Genomic DNA, 22,784 nt, shown 5'->3' on the forward strand with positions numbered 1-22,784 from the left:
AAACACGTATTTTCGATAATACTATGTACTTCTTCAAAGTTATATAAAAATATATTTTTTTCCTCCCAAAAAGAGTGTAACCATTCCGATTCAACGAAACAGATTCTCGTAGTTCTAGACGCAATCTGTTGTACAAGATTGGACTTTTTACAAATGTAATAGTAAACAGGCATCAATATTTATGATAATTATTATAATACTGAATTATAACGAGGAAAAACAAACGTAGCAGATATTCTTGTAAAGCTATTGCATTCTCTTTCGTCCAGCGATCGAGTACTGAAAGCAATAACTACGATACAACGTCATCCTTCATTATTCTATCTATTAAATCACCAACTATTGCTTTCTCGAATACTTGCAACGTCCTTGGTAAAATTAAAAACACAATGTCACGCGTTCTTTTTAAATATTTTTTAATAAGTTCGATAAAAAAATTATATAAATTGGATACTTAATAACAAGGTAATAAGTATTATAAACAAAGGACTAAATACAAATGTACAGTCGTTACATGTATAAAGTTAGTCGTTAACGCAACTAATTCCACTATCGTGTACAGGTTATGAAAACTTAAATATACGAGACGTAGCTCGAAGAGCTGATCACTCGCTTTATTCAAAAGCATGTTAAAAACGCTACGCGTTTCTCTTCGACATCTTGTGCATATTCGCGCATACATCGCGTACTTAAAATACGCTGTTTATCCTTCACTTGTGGAAATCAACGAAAATGCACAGAGAGGAGAAAGAATGAGAAAGACGTATGATAGACGGACGAGATGGCGTTGAGGAGAGGTGCGGGGGGAGGGGGCAGACGAACGAATGAAAACGAACAAAAAAGTCCGACGTTAACTATATAAACGTGAATATTTCTGGAAGTAAACAAATTTCAACAAATTATGACGGAAAACCATCGGCATATGCGAACAGGTTTTCCCAAGTGATACGCAGCGTATTTTCCTACAGAATTACATATATCTTCCCGAGTGACTATGTTTTATGTTTGCCATTCTGGTTAATTCGTGTTAATCGCTTCCAATGTATCTCGTACCAAAATTCAAAAATCAAATTGCTACCTTTTGTCGAAAACTTTTCGTTTTGTTACACTTTTTATGCGCTGTAGAAAAGAAATTATGTATATATTTTTTATCTAAAAGATCGTTGTTGTATCAATAGTTAATATTTTTTCCTCGGAACGCGAGGACCGGCATAAATTTGTTAAAAAAATACGATTTTTATCACCTGCAGTATCAATGTACCGCAATATTCGAAAACTGCTTCTTTTTACGCAATATATAATTCGCAATATTTACAATAGATTTAGACTGGATCCCCTGTACATATGAAATACGTTTCTATAGATTCCTTTTTTTCGTTGAATCACGTCCGTTCGTGTTTAGTCTTTTTTTTTTCTTTTTTCCTGTGGAACACGTCAGAAAAAATTTCGTGAATAATTCGATCGACAACACCTCGATACTACGTACAGTTACGTTTCAGTTCATTCTCACTCGTTCAGAAATAGAAAAACCACATCTTTTCGCGAATGAAGAGGTAAAAAGAAAATGAAGAAGTTCGAATTAATGGTCGATTTGCAGAAACACGGTAGAAAAAATAATGGAAACTTTTACTTTCGGAATTACTCGTTTCCGTTCTTGTATTATTATTACTCCTCGTTGTTCCTGCCAATCCCAAGCGAATTTTAAGGCAGACGCGCTTGTTACGAACCTCGACAGCTATTCACGTGTAAAAAATATTGGCTACGCATTTTCGCTGGCACTTACTACAAGATCCATTACGCCGCATATATACGTATACGTGCACAATGTATATGTATATGCACAAAAAAGTGTAATACCGTCGATTACCATTGAAAAACAAAATTCATTTCCGATTGAGATCGATATTATCTTCGTGTCTTTTGTGCCCTTCTTCGTTGCGCGCGCATTCATGATCGACTGTCCTTTTGTTCCCGTCGTTTGCACATTTACAGATATACATACGTGTATGTACATATGTGTGTGTATATGTCTATATATACGTGTATACACGGAGTGGTTGCTAAACCGGAGGACAGATTTAAATTGTTTTCTCGTTCTCGATACATGCTTAGCAGAGTTTGAATAATTTCGAAACAATAATAAAGTGGTAGATGAAATTTTTTGTAGCGTAGTTTTCTTTTCCAAGTAATATTTGTTTTGCGTCCCAACTTAGTTATTTAGTTGATCTTGAACAACAAAGTTGTGATGAAATTTTCGAATATCGCTAAGATGGTACGTGATGATGCTACAGTTTGGCTAGCGCGTTCACTGCGTCTGACCCCATCAGACTTCTTTACTCAGAAAAAACTAAGAGAAGTTTACAAGTAGCAATCCATCGCTCTAGAGGATATCATAAATTGCATAACTGGAACACGTTTGATATAGGTAGTCGCCGTATAATCAACTGAAATAACATCTCAGCATTACAATTTTATTTTTCTTTTTTTTTATGTTCAAGGTTATTCAATACTTATGACTGGGGCATCGGCAATGAGAAAACGGCGATACAAAAACAAAATTCTCTATTTCTCTTTCTAAACCATTCGAATCGTACTACGAACATTCCGCGTGTTATAAAAAACGAAACAGGTATTTAGACAGCCGCGTTTAACTTGACCACCCCATGTATACAATATATATATAAATATATATGTACGCGTAATATTGCACTTTGGTGTATTCTCGTTTATTTCTATGTACTTATGGATATAAATTACAGTCGCGTGAGTATCAACGATGACGATGACGACGACGAATCGTGCGATCGTGACGTGACTCTTTTATTACTACTCATATCGTATGCCACTTCTTTCTCTACCGACACGATATGTACCATGAGCTTTGAACGGATCTCCCCTTCGTTTTTATGTAAAAGGGCCACGAGGCGGAGTCGTCGTCGTTCCGGTCTATACGTACATATTTATTGAGCAGCGTTAATATTTGGGAAAACTCGTTGACAGACGCGTGTAAATTTCGTCTGAATGAAAAAACAGAGATGGCCGATGTAATTGTAGCCTCGCATTTTAGAAGAGAGAAAAAAAAAGGAAAGAAAAAATATGCGCACGACGCGTTGCATCGCATTTGCGAGGCATTTTATACGAATTTTGTCTCGCGCTACGTGACACGACACGAACTACCGACAACGCAGTGTCTACGAACTTTCCCCCTTGGCTTTATCTTCGTTTATTTGCAAACGCCTCTTTCTACGATTATCGTGATTCAAGCTCGGCTTCGTTCGCGTACAAAATCGTTCGATCATCGATTATATATTAAGATTAGGGAGGGGGGGGGGGGGGGGGGGGGGGAAGAAAGAAATATTCTCACAGCCTATTGAATTACGGAGAACATAGGAGGCAGAAAACGAAAGGGATAACAGACCAAATGATACACACCATCAGTTGAAAGATTCTGATCTTTACGTGTCCCAAGAAACGCAACCTTTGATTAGAAAAAAAAACAAACATTTAAAATCTTATTACCATCTCAAAAAATTTACCAACGAAAAATCCGTAAGTATAAAGGGGGCTATTGTTAATATTCGTAGCATTAATATCAGATTGATAAGAACATTCGAGGAAGATTTAATATGAGTGGAAGCTCCAGATCGATCTGAAGAAGTGATTCTCTGTCGATTTCGAAAACAGAACGCCCAGCGTTATTGAAATTCTCGCGCGTGTCCCCTCTTCCCTGTATTGTCGTAGCGCTTCATTCATCCGGTGCAATATTTTAAACGAATATCGCGGTTGGGCAAACTGGCAGTGTTGAGAAGAAATGCGTAAACGACACGCTGTGTAGAGTTGTACTGTGTAGAGTGTGATCGATCGAAGAAACAGAGAGGCAAGACGACACGGTTATTGAACACATTGCCGAGTAAATCAGGAGAATCGATGAGAAAACGGGTGATAACTATGTAAAATTCAGTTGGCGATAGATGTAGTTCTAGCCGGGTACCCGGGTAGCCATGAGATACCCGTATGGATGAGACGATTCAGAATGTGACGAGGCTGCTTTATGACCGATATCGATCACGATCACACGACGTACACAGTCGAGAACGATCAAACTCGACACAAACATCTTCTCACCCCTAATGACATCTCATGGGTATCCAGGAAATCGTTGTCTATCCCGAGTGTCTCGCAGTCGACAGCTCTAGTTGGCAGTGTACTTGTGGCTACTCGTTTCGCGAACTTTCCCCAACGCGCGCCGCGCAACACGCCGAATCAGCGAAAATACGAAAAAGTATCTGAAAGATTAATCCGCGACCTCTACTACGGCTCGCCGCGGAAACTAACAACTAAACTTTACAAACGATTACGCGGTAGTGGTAATTGTAAAGAGCAAGTATGAGATCAAACGTTTCGCGTATCAAGGATGTTCGTTCTAACGCACATCGTGTACATGTATAACAGAAAAGAAAAACGAGCGTAAGAGCGAGTAGGTGGGTGTCCAACAGTGGATGGGAAAGGCGAGGGGGAAGAAGAAGAATGCAGGCAAGAGAACGAAATGGGTGGTGAGAAACAGGGCGGACTCGATGTGTACCGATCAAACCGAGTCGTCGTACGATCGCGTGACAACGTTAGCTTCAAGATTCATCAACTCGAAAACATCGTGCAGCTATATGTTAGTCGTGTATACGATTAGCATCCGCGTATACTCTGTTCCCGATTCTGCCGTTCTCTTCGTTGTTTGTAGTTCGCTCGCGTTTTTATTAAATAATATTATCGAGCGACAACGATGAAATGTTGGAAAGTACACGTGTGACTTCTTAGCTTCCTTACCATTTGTACACTTTACAAACACGTTGCACTCCTCATTCGCTGTTGCTTTTTATCCTCGTTACGGATGCGATCACGACGTTCCGTTTCAATTTCAATTAATAATGTCGCTGAAGATAAGAAGAGAGAAGGACCTTAAATCTAATATACTACAGAAGATATACAGTAGATACAGAAAGACTGATGCATCGTTTCGATATGCGTAGCGATACGCCACCTTTTTTAAAATCAGCAAACTCGTTGGCTCCAGCGTGAAATCCTGAAAATCCACCGATCGATCCCGTTAATGAATAATAGAAAAAGGGAAGATCGAAGGTAGGGCTCGTTCGAAAAAGTCCGCGCGGTTCCGCGCATATCGATTCTGGAACGCGTGTCAATTTTCGCCGAGAAGCTGTTCAAAAGCTGACCCAGTCGTTGCCCACGCCTATAGTTGACAGCATGTCCGTAACATCTGGCGTGCAGGAGAACTCGAAGTGCGATCCGCTGCTAGAACTGGCTGTTTCGAAGGTATCCAGATCGGTGGTTATCGTCTCCATGTCGAGGTCGATCTTAAAATCGGACGGCTGTATCTGCAAGAGATCCGTTAACGAATAGAGATCCGCCAGACTCGGGTTGTTCGCTGGCTCCTCGAGCTTGACAACCGTAGCGGCAATGGTTGCGTCGTTCTTGCCGTTGAGATCGGTGGTAGCGTCGTCGAGGGACTCGTCGTTCGACATAATCGCGTCGTCGTTCAACGCCGACTCGTTGTTGGTCATGGAGGATGCGACCGTAGGAACGGTAGTAGTGGCCGTAGTCAGGGTCGAACGTCTCGATTCGTTCAGCATGGTCGCTGCGGACGATGGTATAGCAGTGTCTGTTTCCATTTTGATTTCCATTTTCGTTTCCACTGGTTCGATCGCCGCGCCTGTTGTTCCCGGCGTTGTCGTCGTCGTCGTCGTCGTCGTCGCAAGAGAATCATCCCCTTTCACCAGACAGTTCGACCGACGTCCAAGGCTGTGCTGTTGATGATGGTGTTGCTGGTGGCAAGGTGTACGAGTGCGGAAACTTTTCTCCGTGAGCAGTTCCATGTCCTCGACGGATGTGGAAAAGGCGATGCTGGAAGCCGAATTGGCTGGGACGCCAACCGGGCCAACGGAGGACAACAATCGATCCTTCGGCTCGAACGTCGTCTCGTAGCTCATCTCGAAGCTGACCTCGCGTTTGATCTTACTGGCGACGGTCCTCGGTCTGATCGGGGTGGCAGTGTCGTTTCCGGAAGCAGAAGCGGTGGTTATCGCGGCTAACCGAGATCGCGTGGCCGAGCCGCATTCGAGGAAGTTATCTTCGTAGAAACTGGCCGATTCCGGGGAATCCGGCGTAACGCAGGAAGGACTACTTGGTATTTTCGCGGTAACTATCGGAGGAGTGGGAGTGTAATCGAGCGGAGGTCTTTTATCGAGTGCCAGTCTGACCTTCAAACGGGAGACAGGTTTGGTACCTGGATGCGATTGCAGCCTCTTCACCGCTCCGCCAGCTACACCGGCCGCGTGCATGCTGTTGTTGTTGTTATCGTTTCGCGAGTGACTGCCCCCGACAGAGGACGACGCCGATTTCCTACCCTTTTTCCCACCCCCGCCATCCTTCGCTTTTGGGCTGACGGACGACGTTGTCGTCGTTGTCGGTTTCGACGTCTTTTTTCTCGGTCTGTATTTGTAATCTGGATACTCCATCATGTGCAATTGCCTCAGTCGTTCGGCTTCCTCGATAAACGGTCTTCTCTCCGCTTCGTCCAACGTTTTCCACCGCCTCCCAAGCCGTTTACTGATCTCCGCGTTATGCATGTCCGGCTGGATCTCGCAAATTTTTCTACGCTCGATCTGAGACCACACCATGAACGCGTTCATCGGCCTCTTAATATGATTAGGATTGTTCTTCTTCGTCTGAAACAGAAGAACGAGAAAATAAGATCATCCTCTCGTCTTCTCGAATATCTTTTGTGCATGTATCTAATACGTACACCATTTTCATTCGTTTACTTCGTGTTTTCGTTTCACGTTTATCTTATGGGTATACATAGCGCATGCGCGACCGGTTAGAAGCTGCGTGCGTATGCAAGCGCAGAGCAAACGGCTAACTTACGTTACGCGTATCTGCCTGTGCGCGCGTATTTAATTATATCTTTTCATTAAATAGTAAGAGTTACACATCGATGAGCAGATAGCGAGCATTATACTCTTAGATGCTGCTGATTACTCGGTACAAATTGCACTGGCTATCGAAAACTTAGATTGTATTCCTTATTCTTGTTTCTTCTATTTTGGAAACGATAAGCGATACCAGTAACAATAAAAGTAAAACAGCTGAAACAGTGGTAGTTTAACTGATAGATCGCGCGTAGTAAATGTTATTATCGTCCATTTATCCTCTTTCGTAAGCATTTAGGCTACACAACCGGACAATACGTTAACTTCGATGTATAACTTAAGGAAGAAAATGTCGAGTAAAATTTAACGAGCTTACGCTTGAGGACTGCCGGTTGATCGCAAAGTAGCTAGCTATACGTGCCATTAAATATTACGATAAGTTGGTAACGTAGAATATAAAATTGTTTTCTTCGAAGCATTCTTTCTGGGAAAACTGAGTTTGAATATTTATCGAGTAATACACGTGGCATTCGAAAGTGCATCTTCCAGTCAAAGGTTACCTAGTTTAAATGCGTACCTTCATTTTTATTGTTCCCTATAAGCGATATGTAATTTTGCGCGATAATTAATTATTCTTGATTTCCTGTTTCCTCTAATTCTTTAATCTGCTTTACGATACGCGTCGCGCTCGTCATTATCGTTCTTGTTCGAAAGAACATTCATTTCATCGATAAGGGAAACATTGGATTAAGTAAGGCAGTTCGCTTTTGTAACGCAATGATTAAGTAAAATTAATCAAGTAACGGCAAAAAACGGAATTTACACGAACTGTAACATCAGGTAGTCTAGGACGAGGATGTAATCGAGAGAAACGAAGGGGAAAGTTCCGTCATAGTTGCGAGAAACTATGACGCAGAAATTAATATAAAGTATTTACTTGGAAAATATGAGATGTATAAAACTCGTAGCAGATCAAGAATATCCAACGATAGACAGAAGCAATCTATATTTCTGTTTGAAAGTATTTTGTCGCTGCGAGAATAAATAGAATCGGTAATGCTCGGTTGAAACGAAATATATTCGAATACCTGCATTCCAATATAAACAAGCTATGTAAATAAGATCTCAGAATAAGAAAAACGAAAAAAAGAGAAAAAGAATATCCGCGTCAATTGCAATCATCAATCGTTCAAAGACACAAATCTTTCTTATTTTAGACTGCAAAATTATTGAATCTAAACCAATTTCATAAATTGGACAAATTTTAATATTATCGATCAAGACTGTTTTTGAAACTAATTCATTCGATTTATAGCGCGTTCCAATTCACTTTCCTCGAAAAATCGTTGAATATTTATTGACGCAACCAAAGTTTATAACATGATCTATGCTTATTATTCAGTTTTCGCAATAACACCGTTCTATTTGCGAAAAATGTAAATTGGCCAGCGCAAATATGGTGCCACGTTTGATTATATCCGTCATATTTGTGCAGAGAAAATGCAAATGGTCGATTCGCGAGATACAAATACGCTGCACGGGAAAACCACGGACGCAATACTGGCCTGAAGGAACTGTTTCCGCTTCAGACGCGAATCTCATCGCGCGTTCACGATCACGAGCGATCGTATGGAACACGCGCTTCGATTTCCTCTTCTTTTTCTTGCATTTATCCGTCTAAGCGAATTTCTATATTACATCGCATAATGAACTCAACTGAAGCAGATACGACAGCGGTCTACATAATACAGAAAACTTAGTATGCATATTGTTGCGTACTTTTGAAGCTTCATCAACGATACCTACCAAATCATATAGAAGATTCGTTTAAACGCAAAGCACGACGAAATGTAAAATAGATACATACTTTAAAAACACCGATTACGTACCTGCGTCGCATCCGAATACGGCGTCGTTGAATTTTTATCCACAAGTAACGATCCAAACATAGGAATCCCCGAACTAGAGGGGCTGTCTTGCTGTTGTGGCACCATTTTCGGGACGAGGTTTACAAAAAGTTTCTTCGTATCACTTCACTTTCAATATCTCCCCCTCCTGTCTCTATCTTTTTCCTGCCTGAGAACACACTACACTCGGAGAAATTGCGAATTCGATCCGTGAATGACGCGGTGGAAGAAATCCGTGAAGAAGTTTTTACGCTCCTCCTCTTTCCCTTTTGTGCTTCACGATTATACCTTTTCTATGGTATTAGACCGATTCTTCGTCCTTTTGGCCTATCGCGTCTTTTCCCTTGTACCTCTCTTCTTTCTCGTCCATTAAATGTCACTACCGAACGCTAGCGAATAATGTACCATTACTCGAGGAACACGACTACTTCCGAGTGACAGATGATCGGACGCGATAAGAGAGCACGCGACGTTTACGCCGTTGAGGTGTACCGATGATCCCAGTAGCGGCGAAAACACGAGGCTAGGCTAACACGCGACACTCGCTACGTCGGCGAGCGCGCAATAATTCTTCCACGATTCTTTACGTACCACACTTTACGTTCCCTTTCTCTTCTCGATACGACGACCTCGACGTTCGGCGACTCGAGAGAAAAAAAAAAGAAACCAATTACTTGTGAACATCCGACACTTTCCACAGTATACACGTACCGGAGCACCACGAAAATAATAATCTGTAAACTATTCGCACACGTGTTCTCGGTTTACGCGTATTCTACGGAGGTTGAAATCGTGCGTATAGAATTCTCAAGGGCCGATGCCTGCTCGTCGATCACGAGATGACATTATCGACCGACGTCGCAACGACGCTCGCCCGACGAGCGCTCATTCGCAACTAACTCGCCCTCTCGTCGGCCTTATACCTCTATACTACACTCAGCTGAGACGTACCACCTACCCCCACTATAACTCGCGTAAACACGCTGCCTCTCCAGCCAGTTGCGATGCAGCCGTTCTTTTGTCCCTCTTTAACCCTGAAACCCTCTACGTTCCTCTCTTTTCTCTTTCTTCTTTCTTCGTTTCCCCCCTCTCTCACTCTTTCTCTCTCTCTCTCTCTCTCTCTCTCTCTCTCTCTCTCTCTCTCACTCACTCTCCTCTGCTCGACCATTACATTACATGTATATACACTGTAAACTCGAAAAGAATACAGTTTTTCCATATACTACTTTACTTTTAAGCGAAACGATTTTCAGAATTCATTTACAGCACACAAGCGTGTATTTTTTAATTATTATGGATACGATGTTACTCTTAAGTGGATACACAACCTACCTCTCGAGTTGGCAAACTTCTATTTTTCATCATATTTGTATTTATAAACATGGAGAATGTCGCTAACCGCTTTATTTACCAATAGTACCACTGATTTTTTTGTTAAATTTGTTTTTAAGTTAAATAACTTCATGTATAAGAATAGATTTCTTTATATTACTGTCCTAAAAATTAAGTGGATAAAGTTAAGTAATAGCTACGTCAAACAAATAATAATACTGCTCGCGTTTATAAATATAAGTACGAACAAAAATAGAGGTCCATTAACTCAAAACTGACGTGTGTACCGTTCATTCACGTGTACGTAAGAGATTATCGAAATCGTTTTCATCAAAAACAGAGTGTCATACGCAAAAACTTTATTCCATAAATTTCTTTTTCGATTCATTTTTACACCAGGAATCATCATATTTCCAGTTGTACTATAATAGTCTGGTTTCACGAAATTTTCCTTTTTCTCTCCATTGCAATCAGTATTTATATACATTTATATTTAGTCCTTCTATGTATGCAATGCCCATAGTTTGTTCGAATATTAATATTAAATACATATGTATGTATCCAGCGATTCCTCTGTAATTAATTATAATTTAATTTTTTTTCTTGCTTCGTTTCTTACCCTTATATACTTCAGTTGTATAACAGATTTTTGAAGCCAAGAATCTTGAATTCTAGCGAATATAATAACAAATGCGAAGGCGTGTTGTGCTATGGTATTGTCATCTCTATATGTACTACTGTTACTTTTATCTTACAAACTTGTAAAATGTTTGAAATCTTAGAAACATATTTTTTACTCCTGTAATTATTTATTTGGCACATGCTTTCCGTTTACTATAGTATTTTATTTTTACGACTGCGAAAAATACATTTAGTAAAAATATCAGTATTTTAGTAAACAAATCATGTTACATATACATATCAAACAATTAACAAGTCAAGAAATATTTATGCTAGTCTGTTACGGATGCATATTGGATTAGGAGATAATCCTATTTATCAAAGTCATATCATCCGAAATTGTAAATTGCTATAAAAAATAGTGTCAGGACCTAAAAATTACAAAAAATATTTAGCATTACTTTTTAATAAACATTTTTTGTTTATTAACGATATCAATAACGGACTAATCATTAATGTAGGACTTGTTTATTCGTAGATGGCAATATGATAGATTAATAATAATTAGTATTTTAATAATACGGGGAACAAACCGCTTCGTTTTACACGACTGCCGATTTGCAACTCTCAATTCGAATTGCAACGTTTTTCAGCCGCTACGCTTGAGCCCGCTCGTCTTCTTTTCGCTGCTCGATTGTTTTTACTCGACCCGCATCGTGTCGGGAGGTCCACCTTCCGTACAAAGTCATCACCACATTAATTGTAATAAATTCTTTGTTAAATAGTAAAATACGTTACTGTGTAAAGTGTAATAGCGTTATAAAAATGTCGTGTTATGCAGAGGTTACTTGTAAGTAAAATGCAAACTGAGGAAAAAATTTGCAGAGAAAAATTACTAATTGCTTCTTCATTATACAATTAAAGGTAGTTGCAACTCGTAATAATATAAAAGAAAATCAATTGCATTGACAATAAGAGTAAATTATTAAAAATAAATAATAATATTTGTTGAGATAAAAAAATAGTATTTCATGATCAGATTTTTTCATTTGCCTTAAAAGTTTGTGTAAAATTATTAACTATATGTAACACGCGAAGAAAATCCATACATTTAGATAAAAAACAATCGATATGCATCGATTTCGTTGTGCAACAAAATAGCGTACCAACGCTTTAAGATTAATTTATTAAATGTTTACAAAAGAACTCAATTATAACACTTCGTAATGACCTTCGTGTAGCCTTGATCTTTCATCGATCGAAGATATGTAATTTATTTTGAAATTACGAATTATAAGATTTAGTAGAGAAAATGTAGCAATTTTAACTGACGAGTGTACTTAAGGCGTACACAGCCTCTTCGCCACGTTGACTGATAAAAATCTTGTTCAAAAATAGTCATCGTTACCAACATTAATTTATTCTGATGCTATTTGTATTTATTTCTACAATGCGCGTGCATTACATGACTTTATATACGAACAGATTATTAATTAGTGAAATTATTTAGTTACACGAGGGTGTTTTGGGTAGCCCAAGTGAATAGTAAAATTGTTCATCACTCATTATATATAATTAGCAAGAATTATAGTGCAATGTTAAAAAATAAAATTTGGTAACCATTTTTGTAAAATTAAACCAACCTATACGAATACAATTGTTTCTTGTTTTATTAATATTTCAACTATTTACTTATTCGCGTCACGTTTTTATTAAAAATTGTACCAAGCATTCTTGGCAAACGTAAGTCGCGTATCATTCCGGTTATATGTTAACTCGTCTGATTCTGACTTTTGATTTGAATCTTATCGCGTCCACGATCGTCTGCACGACGACCGATTAATCGTGATTGTTGACGTGTCGCGATGTCGCGTTGTCGAATATATTGTTTGCGATCGAGCAGCACGATCTGAATCGCCCGGTCGGGAATAAAAGTGCGAATCGGACTCGAATCGATTAAGAGTCGAACGGAGTTAAATACGGCGACGAGCACGATGCATTTACCTAATTGGTGGAAACGAAGCTCGCCTTTTCCTACGGTAGAAAACAACAGAAAACATGACTGCGAAAAATGTGGCGATCGTTGCCAGGGCCGTCCTCGTCATGAAACCGTTGACCTATCGTCTCTCGTCAAGGACCGAAGAAGCGAAATAGAAATGAGCCAGAGAGTCGAAGAAACGAACGAGCCTGATCGTGTGTATATTCGCACGCGATCGTTGGGAGCGGCTGTCGCCACTTAACCGGATGCTAGCTGCGGCCCGTGAATACTAAACGTTATCTTGGTAATCGATACATAGCTAGAAAAATCCTCCTACGTACAGCGACTACATACGTACAGGGTATTTCAAAATGATACATTTTCGAGCACCGCAGCTCGGATGTACATCTCTGAATCGGTATTAGATTTGTTTACAAAATTCGCAGCACCTTGACCTTGAATTTCAAGGTTAAACTTCCTTTCACTATTTCATTGTATTCTACTTATTAAAGATATAAAAAATTTTAAGGACATCATAAGTCGCAAATGAGTCGTCCGCTCGGATATTAATATTAAAGATACCATAACTTGATAATTATTTTGATTGATACCTTCCTTACCGATTTCGATGATTTTCGAACATGTTGGCTAGGTCATGATTCTGAACAATTGTCTCCTATACACGTAACTATCTCTTTTAGATTTCGAGATGTTTGGAAAGAAATGTCGTTAACGATGCAGCGAATCCGTTTGGTTTTGCTATTTATTGCACAATAGACATTTCTTAGAATTTAAATGCAATTGTGCACGAGATGCACATCCATCCAAACTCAAATCTCGTTATAAACAAGAGGTAAATCGTGAAGTGATCCGCAATAGTACTGATGCATGCGCTGTCTTCTAGGCAGAATTTTTTCTTACGAGGTTAGAGTTGTAACAAGTTTTTTTTAAATAAAAACCTACTGACTCGGAACGGTCACATCATGATGATCGCGACATGTCATTTTGAAACAGCTTGTACGTACAGTGGCGAACACATATGTACTTAGAGGCATGCGAATAATTATACGTACATTATCTCTGTTATTGGTATTAACAGTACGTGTAAGTCAATTTACTATGCAGGATGAATCAACATATCCTAGAACGATTTTAAAAGTCAATTATACTTTTTGAAGTTTTCTAGATTAATTTCTTTGCAAATTGTAAAACCACGAGGTTAAGATACTTATGACCAAGAGGTTCACCTTGAACTTAAGAACTAGAATTATGTAGTTTTATTTCGTGAACCACAGAGCTGTTATTATTTCAAATCTTAGAGAATTTATGGAAAAGCTACTTTTTTACAGGATCGAATGGAACTTTTGCAAAATTATTAAATTAATAATATAATTATTATAATAATTAATATAAAATAAAGCAAGAAATTATATATATATAATTTCTTGCTTTATTTTATTATTTCTCGTACTATTAATCGCAAAAAAGTAATTTATATATATATATATATATATATATATATATATATATATATATAATAAGTAATAAGTAATATAATAAAAGTATATAATAATAAGTAAATTATATATATATAATTATATATGCCAGAAACCTATACTCACGGATTAAAATAAAATTTTTTTCAATTAGTCTCTGTATTATGATTTACAAATAACAAAGAGAGAGAGAGAAAGGGAGAGGGGGAGAGAGAGGAGGGAAGAGGAAGAGAGAGAGAGAGAGAGAGAGAGAGAGAAAGAGAGAGGGGGTGATTAAATAAGTTTGTAGCATCTTTATGACTATTTATAGTTCAATACTTATAAGTTCAATTAATACACTATTGATTTCGTTGAAAATCAGTTTACGTTAACGCACTCCGATTCTTTAACTAGAAATACCGATAAGTGTAATGTTTCATTGTAACAAACACGTCCAAACTAAAAAAATGTCCCAAGATTCTTTTGTTACAACTTTCCGACCTCACTGTGGGTCTGACATGGTCCGATCTGCACGTTTAAGAAAGTGTCAGACGAGATCACGAGTAAAGAATAAGTATAACGGCAGTCTAAATAAAATGGCCTATAAACATTCTAAGTTCTATTAGTTATTTCTGTTATTTTAAAATCTTAATCTAAGTGTAACATTATTTTATACATATAGTGTACACAGTACACGTGGGGTGTCTTACCAGTATTTCTGTGTGTGCGAAAAGAAAGAGAAGGGAGAGAGACAAGAAGGAGGGGCGATGCGTTTCGTCATGAGTCCGATTATTAATCGATTCATCAAGCAAGACTTCTTATCGTAGATCTGTACCTTAAACGCAAAGATAGAAAATATACGTCAGAATTCTCTTATACAGAAGCTGGAGATTGAAAGTGGGAGCTTGTAAAAAACAACTTGTACTGGAATCCATTTAGTGGCGGATGTCGGAAGACAACTATATTTACGATACACCACATGCATTGTTATTTAAATATGAAAATAGGAAAAAATATCACGGAATAACAACTCTTCTACCGATATACTGACTCGATCATTGTTGAACAAATATCAGCTATAGCCATGCCGTTAACTTGTCTTAGATATTGTATATTATATTTATATTCGCTTAATATTATTACATGAAGTACATACCTATGTTCTGTACAAGACTGAGGAAAATATGGCATTAAATTTTATCTAATTTTGCTAAATCGATCAAAGCCTCGACATGTTTCTGTGGAGGGAATGTTTCGAAGAAATTACCAATCCCATCTGCCTTCTCTATCTCTCTCACAGTATCTTCTTGGGTTCAAAATTGACAGTGTAAAAAAAAGAAACTAGAACAGAAAGAATTTTGAAAAAATTTCAGAAAAGTGAATACCGTTATTTTTACCATAGTAATGAGTTGATAAAAGATTTTTTCCAGCTTGAGGTCCCCTGTCTTCATTTTTTTGTCCATAGAGTAATGCACCATTGACAAAATTTCAGAAAATATCTCCCAGAAGCCGAAGTCCTGCAAATTAAAGGGACAGAAATTGTTCGATTCAACGATTTTGCAAATTTAATCGTTTTAAAACAACAGTTGATTCAAACAGTAAGCTTTTCGTAAGATAAAACATATTCGTATTGATAAGACCAGTTGCAGAAGAAAGCGACGGACCAGTGTTCGCTTGTTCTAATATTTACTACTAATAGTACTGGTCACATTTTGTTTATTTAAATATCTTTAAAAGTATTTCTTTGTCGTTTACTCTAGGAAAAGTATGTAGAATTAATACGATCGATAGTAATTCAAGGAGCACGCGACGGAAATTGTTAAATAATATCTCAATGGAAAAATGTTATTATATAGAAATTAGCAAACTCCGAATTTAAATATATTAAAATAGTACGAGTATATGAGATTCATATAAGATTAATCTCGTAGTTTTACATTAATAGCAGTGAATTATTAAAAGTAAAAATATACGATATCCTGTTGCTATTAACTGTTCTGTAGTAGTTATTAAACAAAGTTGCGGAAAGACTAAATGCATAACATAATAAGTTAATATAATATTTAACTTAATACTAATAATATTTAAGTTAATACTATTTAACTTAATACTATAAACGTTTTATGTTCAATTGGGTTGAAATTTTAAAGATAATCCATTTTCGGCAATTTGAAAATTAAGACTAAAAACTTTGCGAAAATATGTTCTACCATATTAACCAGTTAACTGTATTCGATGTGTATCTCTAAAATTATATTTCGATGCTATTAATGAGTATAATTATTCATTTTCATCGAACAGAAATATAATCCTTCCTCGTTTTGCTTTACTTTTTTTGTAAAATTTATAATAGTCATTGCGTGATTTAATTGTACGCCCTGTAATGGATTTTTAAAACTAAATTTCGAAATTAATTGGTTAATATGATACAATTATTCCAAATAAGGATGATTCGCATTAAAAAGGTCTAAATCGTATTCAACCTATAAAATGCAATAATATTGGGGACATTGTATGTACATCTATTATATCCAGCTCTATTTTTACCAGTACTGTAATCTTATGCTACGCTGTACAGATAACGTAGGAAGTGGCATTAAATTCACTAAAGTATTTTGTAAAATTTGTAGTCCTAATTTTTAAATTACCAAAAATCCTTCTCCTAAATATTGCTATCATCTGAAAGGCACATATTTTCAGAACTTTAGTCAAGTAGTAGCATGAAAGTTTGATTCAATAAAAAGGTCGAAGATTCTTTACCTTTAGAGTTTTGATGTTCGAACCGCTAAAATTCATCTTGTAAACATTGTTTCTCGAATGACAAGCTATTTGCATAGTTTCAACGAAACGAGGCATGACAGATTTACAAATATACAACTTGTATATATATAATTCGTTGCCTAACAGAGATACGTAGAAAAGATGTGTACGCACGAGCGCAAACCAAATTTTCTTCCGCTCGGATGGGTCACGTATTTAAGTAGCTACATTTCTCCGCGAGAAGTCCCTTTAGCTATCTCCGCTATTTTTCGATTGGATACGCGCAATCAACGGTGACGCTGCGATAAACACGAAATCGAGCACAGCTCGCGCGCATCGACCGCGATCCTCGATTTTACAATTATTTCGAGAGATTCGCGCGGCTATCCACGCGGCGCAGCGTGGTCAGACGTTTCCAATCGAACGGAGATCCGAAGAGAAAAATAGCCGCCTACTCGACCGCAACCAACACATACCTTGCGAAACGTACATACGTATATATAATATACAGACGTACAATTGCTCTGTAAAACACCCGCGCTGCATTTCACCCGTCTGAGTCAGCGAATCGCGCGATTCGCGCGAGCCGTTGCGCAATGCCACCGCTTGCAATCGTTCTTCGGAAGAGATCATGAATAAGGAACTGTGCATTACAGCGAAAGATTCTTCTAAATCGCTCTTGCAAGGCCTCTCTCTCCCTGGATTCGAGCGGTGCGTGAGAATCTTTCGTAGGAAAAACGATCCGTACCTTAACCAAAGGTTTCCAATACTGTGCACATATATATATATATATATATGAGCGTGTATACGTATGCGCGCATCCGATTGGTTTCGAAATACTGAAGAGCATGTATACGTACACGTGTGCCCGCATAGTAAGACATATACACGCGCGGTGGTGAACGAGTAGTTTCGAATACTCGAGACACTTTGCCCGAAGGAAGTGGTGGATCCGGTCGAGCGGGGGAGCGAAAGCGAAAGCAGGTGTTTCCCTTTACTTTGCACGCTTTGGACACGATTCCTCTTGGCAAGCCTATTGCTTAAGCTCGCAGGTTCGTCGCACGGTAGACGCGTGTTTGAAAAAGTACATAAAGATATGGTTCAATGTCTTTTTTCATTGAACACGAATACTTGAGCTTCGCTCGATTCGGTCGCACCAGTTGTCGTTTGCCCATCACGTGACCGCGATCAGACTGACTGTACCTACCTGGAAATGAATATCGGTCCAGCTGTCCAGCTGTTCAGCAGCTGTATACTTCACCTGCCCCGTTTGTATCCTTCTCACCGTGTATTGGGTACACTGTATGCCTGTACTAGTTTCAACATCCAGTTTTAAACGTACCGCGGAAATTGTTTAGCGTTTCCGTTTTATTTGTACTCTAAACATGAAAAGTTTTTCGCTTTTCGGGAAACAACGGGGAGATACTTCGACGATAAGTTAGTTCGGCTACGGAGAAACGCGCTCCGTTACGGCACGGGAGTCCAGAGACGATGATTTTACGTATCCGGTTGGAACAACACGTTGTTCTTACGTTCCTTCCAATATATTCAAATTCCATTTACTTTAAAATCCTTCCCTCTTCTTCTCCTTGTTCTCTCACGGATATTATTTAGAAGAATGTCCGTCGATCGTTGCGCATCGAGAGCTACGCGTTAGCGAACTACAAACACGAAACGTTTGTTGAATCAGTAGGCGAGGGTTAGGTAAGTAAGTAGGTAGTCGATGTAGGTAGATAGATTGATAGGTAGGTAGATAAATTACAAGGTGAGTAAAGCGGCAACGTTAAAGAGGATTCTTGTGTACCATAGGCTACCGGTATCGATATGTACATGTTAAGAAGAATATTCGGTGGTCAAACATCGCCAAACAAATTCATTATATAGTTATGCGGACGCTTCGTCTATACACCTGTCTACATCTATAGATAGGTTCGCTGTGGTATATCGGTCACACCATTTTTCCATTCTTAACAATTGATTGGTAAAGGATAAAATTATATTAACGGCTTGTAAACAACAAGACGAATTTCTGTACGACGAATGATCACGGTACGAAATATACCGGTCAGAGAAAGTGCATTTTATTCGTTTAAACGAAAGATTCGACAGGTGTGAAACAACAGTACGACACCTGCGCGAATAACCGTATATCGTCTCTACTGTTACGCGTTTTATCTGGCTTTAGACCAATTAGCTTTACTATAACTACAATCGAACGACTTTTTTTGCACTAGATGAATGTCCGGTAAACCATGGAATGTCTTTTTATCACGCAACTACATACAAAGCGACGCGATCTGTGGTGATATCTTTTTATATGATACGACGCACATTTACGAGGCGTGAATGTAAGAATGGTTGCTGCGGGTACCCCGATGGATTAAGTGCCCTTCTTTATCTTATAGCGTATATTATTTCAATTGCATACTTTCGTCCGAGAGTCCTCCTGTATTCCATCGGCCAATATCCTTCTTAATTATGAATCCATCATAGTGAAATTTATTAAACAGATGCGTTTAATTATTAAAATCTCGCAAAAAATAGGAAATAGAAACTTTGTTGTAAACTAAAATTTTGCGGATGGCTTCATTCTACATAAAAACATTGAGTTAAAACCTTAAATTGCACAAAGTGTTTAAGATTGTAATAAACTTCCAACTACTATGTTTCACTCGGATTGGAATTATGCAAACGAGTTTCATTTGCATGAAAGTAATATATACAAGAAGAGCGTTGGATGATTTTACAAATAAAATTTAAAATCTTTTTAAAAATATTATGCTACTGCAATGTCACTTCCTACATTATCGACTCATCATAAGACAGGGTTACAGTACTGGTTAAGATACCTAGAGCGAGAAATGGTAGATTACATATGTATGTACTTAAAAATATTTACATTACTTACTATTATATCTTATAGGCTGGATATGGATGAAATCTTTTTAAACCGATTGTCTCTCAAGGCAATTAGCAAACCTTGTTACTGGAATCATTCTCACTTTTTATAATTACCTTACGCTGCAATGATAGAACGCTTTTCTTCAAATTAGAACCTTTATTTTTAAATCGCCAAAAATCGTTCTTGTAAACATTATTTTCTTGCAAAGTGAAACTATTTATAAAATTTCAATTAAATTAGGTATGGTAAGTTTTCAGAATCTTCACCACACACGTGTGCGTATACAGAATATTTCTTTTAACCCTAATTTGAATTACACGGTTTAACATATGAAGTATATGCATAACTTATTTTTCCTCTATATTTAGCTGTATTTTATTTCCCTTATTTTGTATCTGAAAAGTATATCCATTCGCAATGTAAATTTTGATATACCTAGCCGTCTGTTGATATTCTGGAAGAGCATATATTCCAACCATCGATAAAGTAAATCATTTCAAATAAAACACAATTGACTGAATTAAATATATCAATTTCAATGGCATGTTTTTCAACATGTCAAAACTCGATGTAGCATCAATGCATTCAATGAGAATTAAATGCAAATTTTTATCTCCTTCAGACTAGTTAATGTACGTATTAAAATGTTACCAAAGAAAATTTCAAAATGAGATCTACGAGACATATAAGATGACGATCTTAGAAGTCGACGAATATTGGAACCAATTTGAATTACTTGCTATTAATTTTAGTAAACATGAATAAAATTTTAGCCTGTTACTGTAAATCATTTTTCTTCGGACAAAATAATAATTTTCATCTCTGGGACGAATATCATATATCATATAATCGATTTCTCTTGAAGCGGAATATGCTAAATTGAAATTCCGCTAAAACGTTAATGCTCTTCGAGGCGAAACGATCGTAATTTTTAAATAGTGATCGGATGAACGAGTGCAAGTATCGGCTACATATACATCTACACATACACGTGGTTTGTCGTCTCTGAATCTTATCTATCGATCGCCTTCATACACACACTCTCTCTCTCTCTCTCTCTCACTTTTCTCCTCACTACCTGCATTCATTAATCTTATTCTTAGATCGTTATCGCGCTGAATCCAGACGTGCGGAGATTTTTCTTAGATGCACGGATATACTATAAAACTAAGGAGTAACATGTAATTATCACAGTTTAGTTGTATATATTGTATGCGTGCAACTATGTGTTGCGCGTCCAAAAATCGCATTTGTTGTAACTAAAATAATATAGTCCGCGATCACTAATCTCTGCTGTTTGATTTGAAACTGGTAGACCCACATCAAAGGGCGGCTCCATACCAGACAATGTTCAGGCAACTATTAATCGTGTTGTTAACAATTGTCATTTCATATTGGGAGTGATTGTACTCGCACGATTTAATTAGTTGCATTAAGAAACAAACGTTATTCGCCAATAATTGTCAATTACTTTGCCTTGTCGCATCCGATTAAACAAACGTTTGTGCAAACAAAATTGCTATCTGATAGAAGTACGAGGAAGCAATGACGCCAATTGGAAGCGAACGATCGCCGATGCCGATCGAATTACGTGTGGCGAAGCTATATCGCTGTTGCTGAAACGAACACGGTCATTTATAATAACGTTTCATCGGGTATCGCACATTTTTTATGCAACATCAGTAGAACCGGGTGAATAGTATCAGTGTAAAACCGCCCTAACTGAAGTTTATTTCCTTCTTTTTCCTTTCGACCGCGCACGATCTCGTACGCTCGGTCAAGTACAAAAACGATAAATTCTAATTACAAGTAGACAGGAATGCGACATAGGTAGACCAACGCGGGTGTTAATACGTGAAAAATGTCGGATCTCTCGAGAAAGAAATTAGCTTCAAGGTATAACATGCGACGTACGCGTAACATACCTATCTAGATCGATAATCAGGTTTGAAACCAAGTAGCAACTAATGTTTGCGTAGCTCTCGTAACTTTGCTGTCAACTGATTTCCCTCCGTACGGTTTGATCCTTGGAAAATAGTTAGAACCACTCTTTGCCCCCAGAGGGAAAGCATATCGTTTCTGGAATTTAACCAGATCGACGCTACTTCGCCGAGAATGATACAGTTTCCTGATTTCCTGAGTAGTGGATGTTTAAACTACTAAACTACGTGTTCTCTAATGGAAACTTGTCAACCATACGCCTGATGTTTCCTTTAACCCCACGACTCTTAAACCTTGAACTCATTACGCGAAACTCTACAAGGCGTTTTCCGAACTTAAATTCCTTCTTATCCATTTGTTAGAGAATATACTTTGTTACTCGTCAAAATTTTTATGCAATTTGAATATGCAATATTTTATATTATTGGATTCATTTCGATATAATAATAATATAGTTTCGAAAAATTCTGAAGTACAATTTCTTCATAGTTTGAGGAATATTTTTTAAGGAAATTACAACTATTCTACTTACTTTTTATCAGCTTTGAGGATCTTTAAAATGATTAACCTCGTTCTTATTTAAATAAAAGTTATAGCTTCTTTCGCGAAATTTTTATTTTATGGGATAAAATGAGAATTTTCTAGTATTTTTTTTATTAAACTTTATTTCAAGAAGATATTTAATAATAAAAATTTATTTCTATTCTGTTGCCCTTAAAGTAGAAAATGGAAATTTAAATAATACCTGCACGTTTATTGAATAAAGAATTGAAACAGTTTTACATAATTTTAATTATTTCTTCTCCTTAATATTTACTGGCCTTGTTTTGAAAATAATATGTTTAAATATTTGTTAAAATAGTTAAAATAGTTCATTCGTACATTCAGCACTAATCGACTACTCGATATACGTTTCAAACAGCGATT

The 22,784-nt window shown here is 37.6% G+C and overlaps 1 protein-coding gene across 1 annotated transcript; it reads right to left on the reverse strand.

The window, feature by feature from the left end:
• Positions 1 to 4,910: 4,910 nt before the first annotated feature.
• On the reverse strand, positions 4,911 to 9,099 carry LOC143430297 (uncharacterized). Its single transcript, XM_076906434.1, has 2 exons — positions 8,831 to 9,099; positions 4,911 to 6,737 (listed from the first exon to the last, which is right to left on the reverse strand). The coding sequence occupies exons 1-2, from the start codon at positions 8,933 to 8,935 to the stop codon at positions 5,214 to 5,216; spliced, it is 1,629 nt and encodes a 542-aa protein (XP_076762549.1). The 5' UTR covers positions 8,936 to 9,099; the 3' UTR covers positions 4,911 to 5,213.
• Positions 9,100 to 22,784: the final 13,685 nt, after the last annotated feature.

This window comes from Xylocopa sonorina, chromosome 13 (assembly GCF_050948175.1).
Source record: "Xylocopa sonorina isolate GNS202 chromosome 13, iyXylSono1_principal, whole genome shotgun sequence".
Taxonomy (NCBI): Eukaryota; Metazoa; Arthropoda; class Insecta; order Hymenoptera; family Apidae; genus Xylocopa; species Xylocopa sonorina.

Coding starts and splice junctions, on each gene's coding strand:
- LOC143430297 (XM_076906434.1), bottom strand. CDS start 8,935: ATGGTGCCACAACAGCAAGACAGCCCCTCTAGTTCGGGGATTCCTATG. Junction 6,738..8,830: donor CGTATTCGGATGCGACGCAG/GTACGTAATCGG, acceptor CTTCTGTTTCAG/ACGAAGAAGAACAATCCTAA.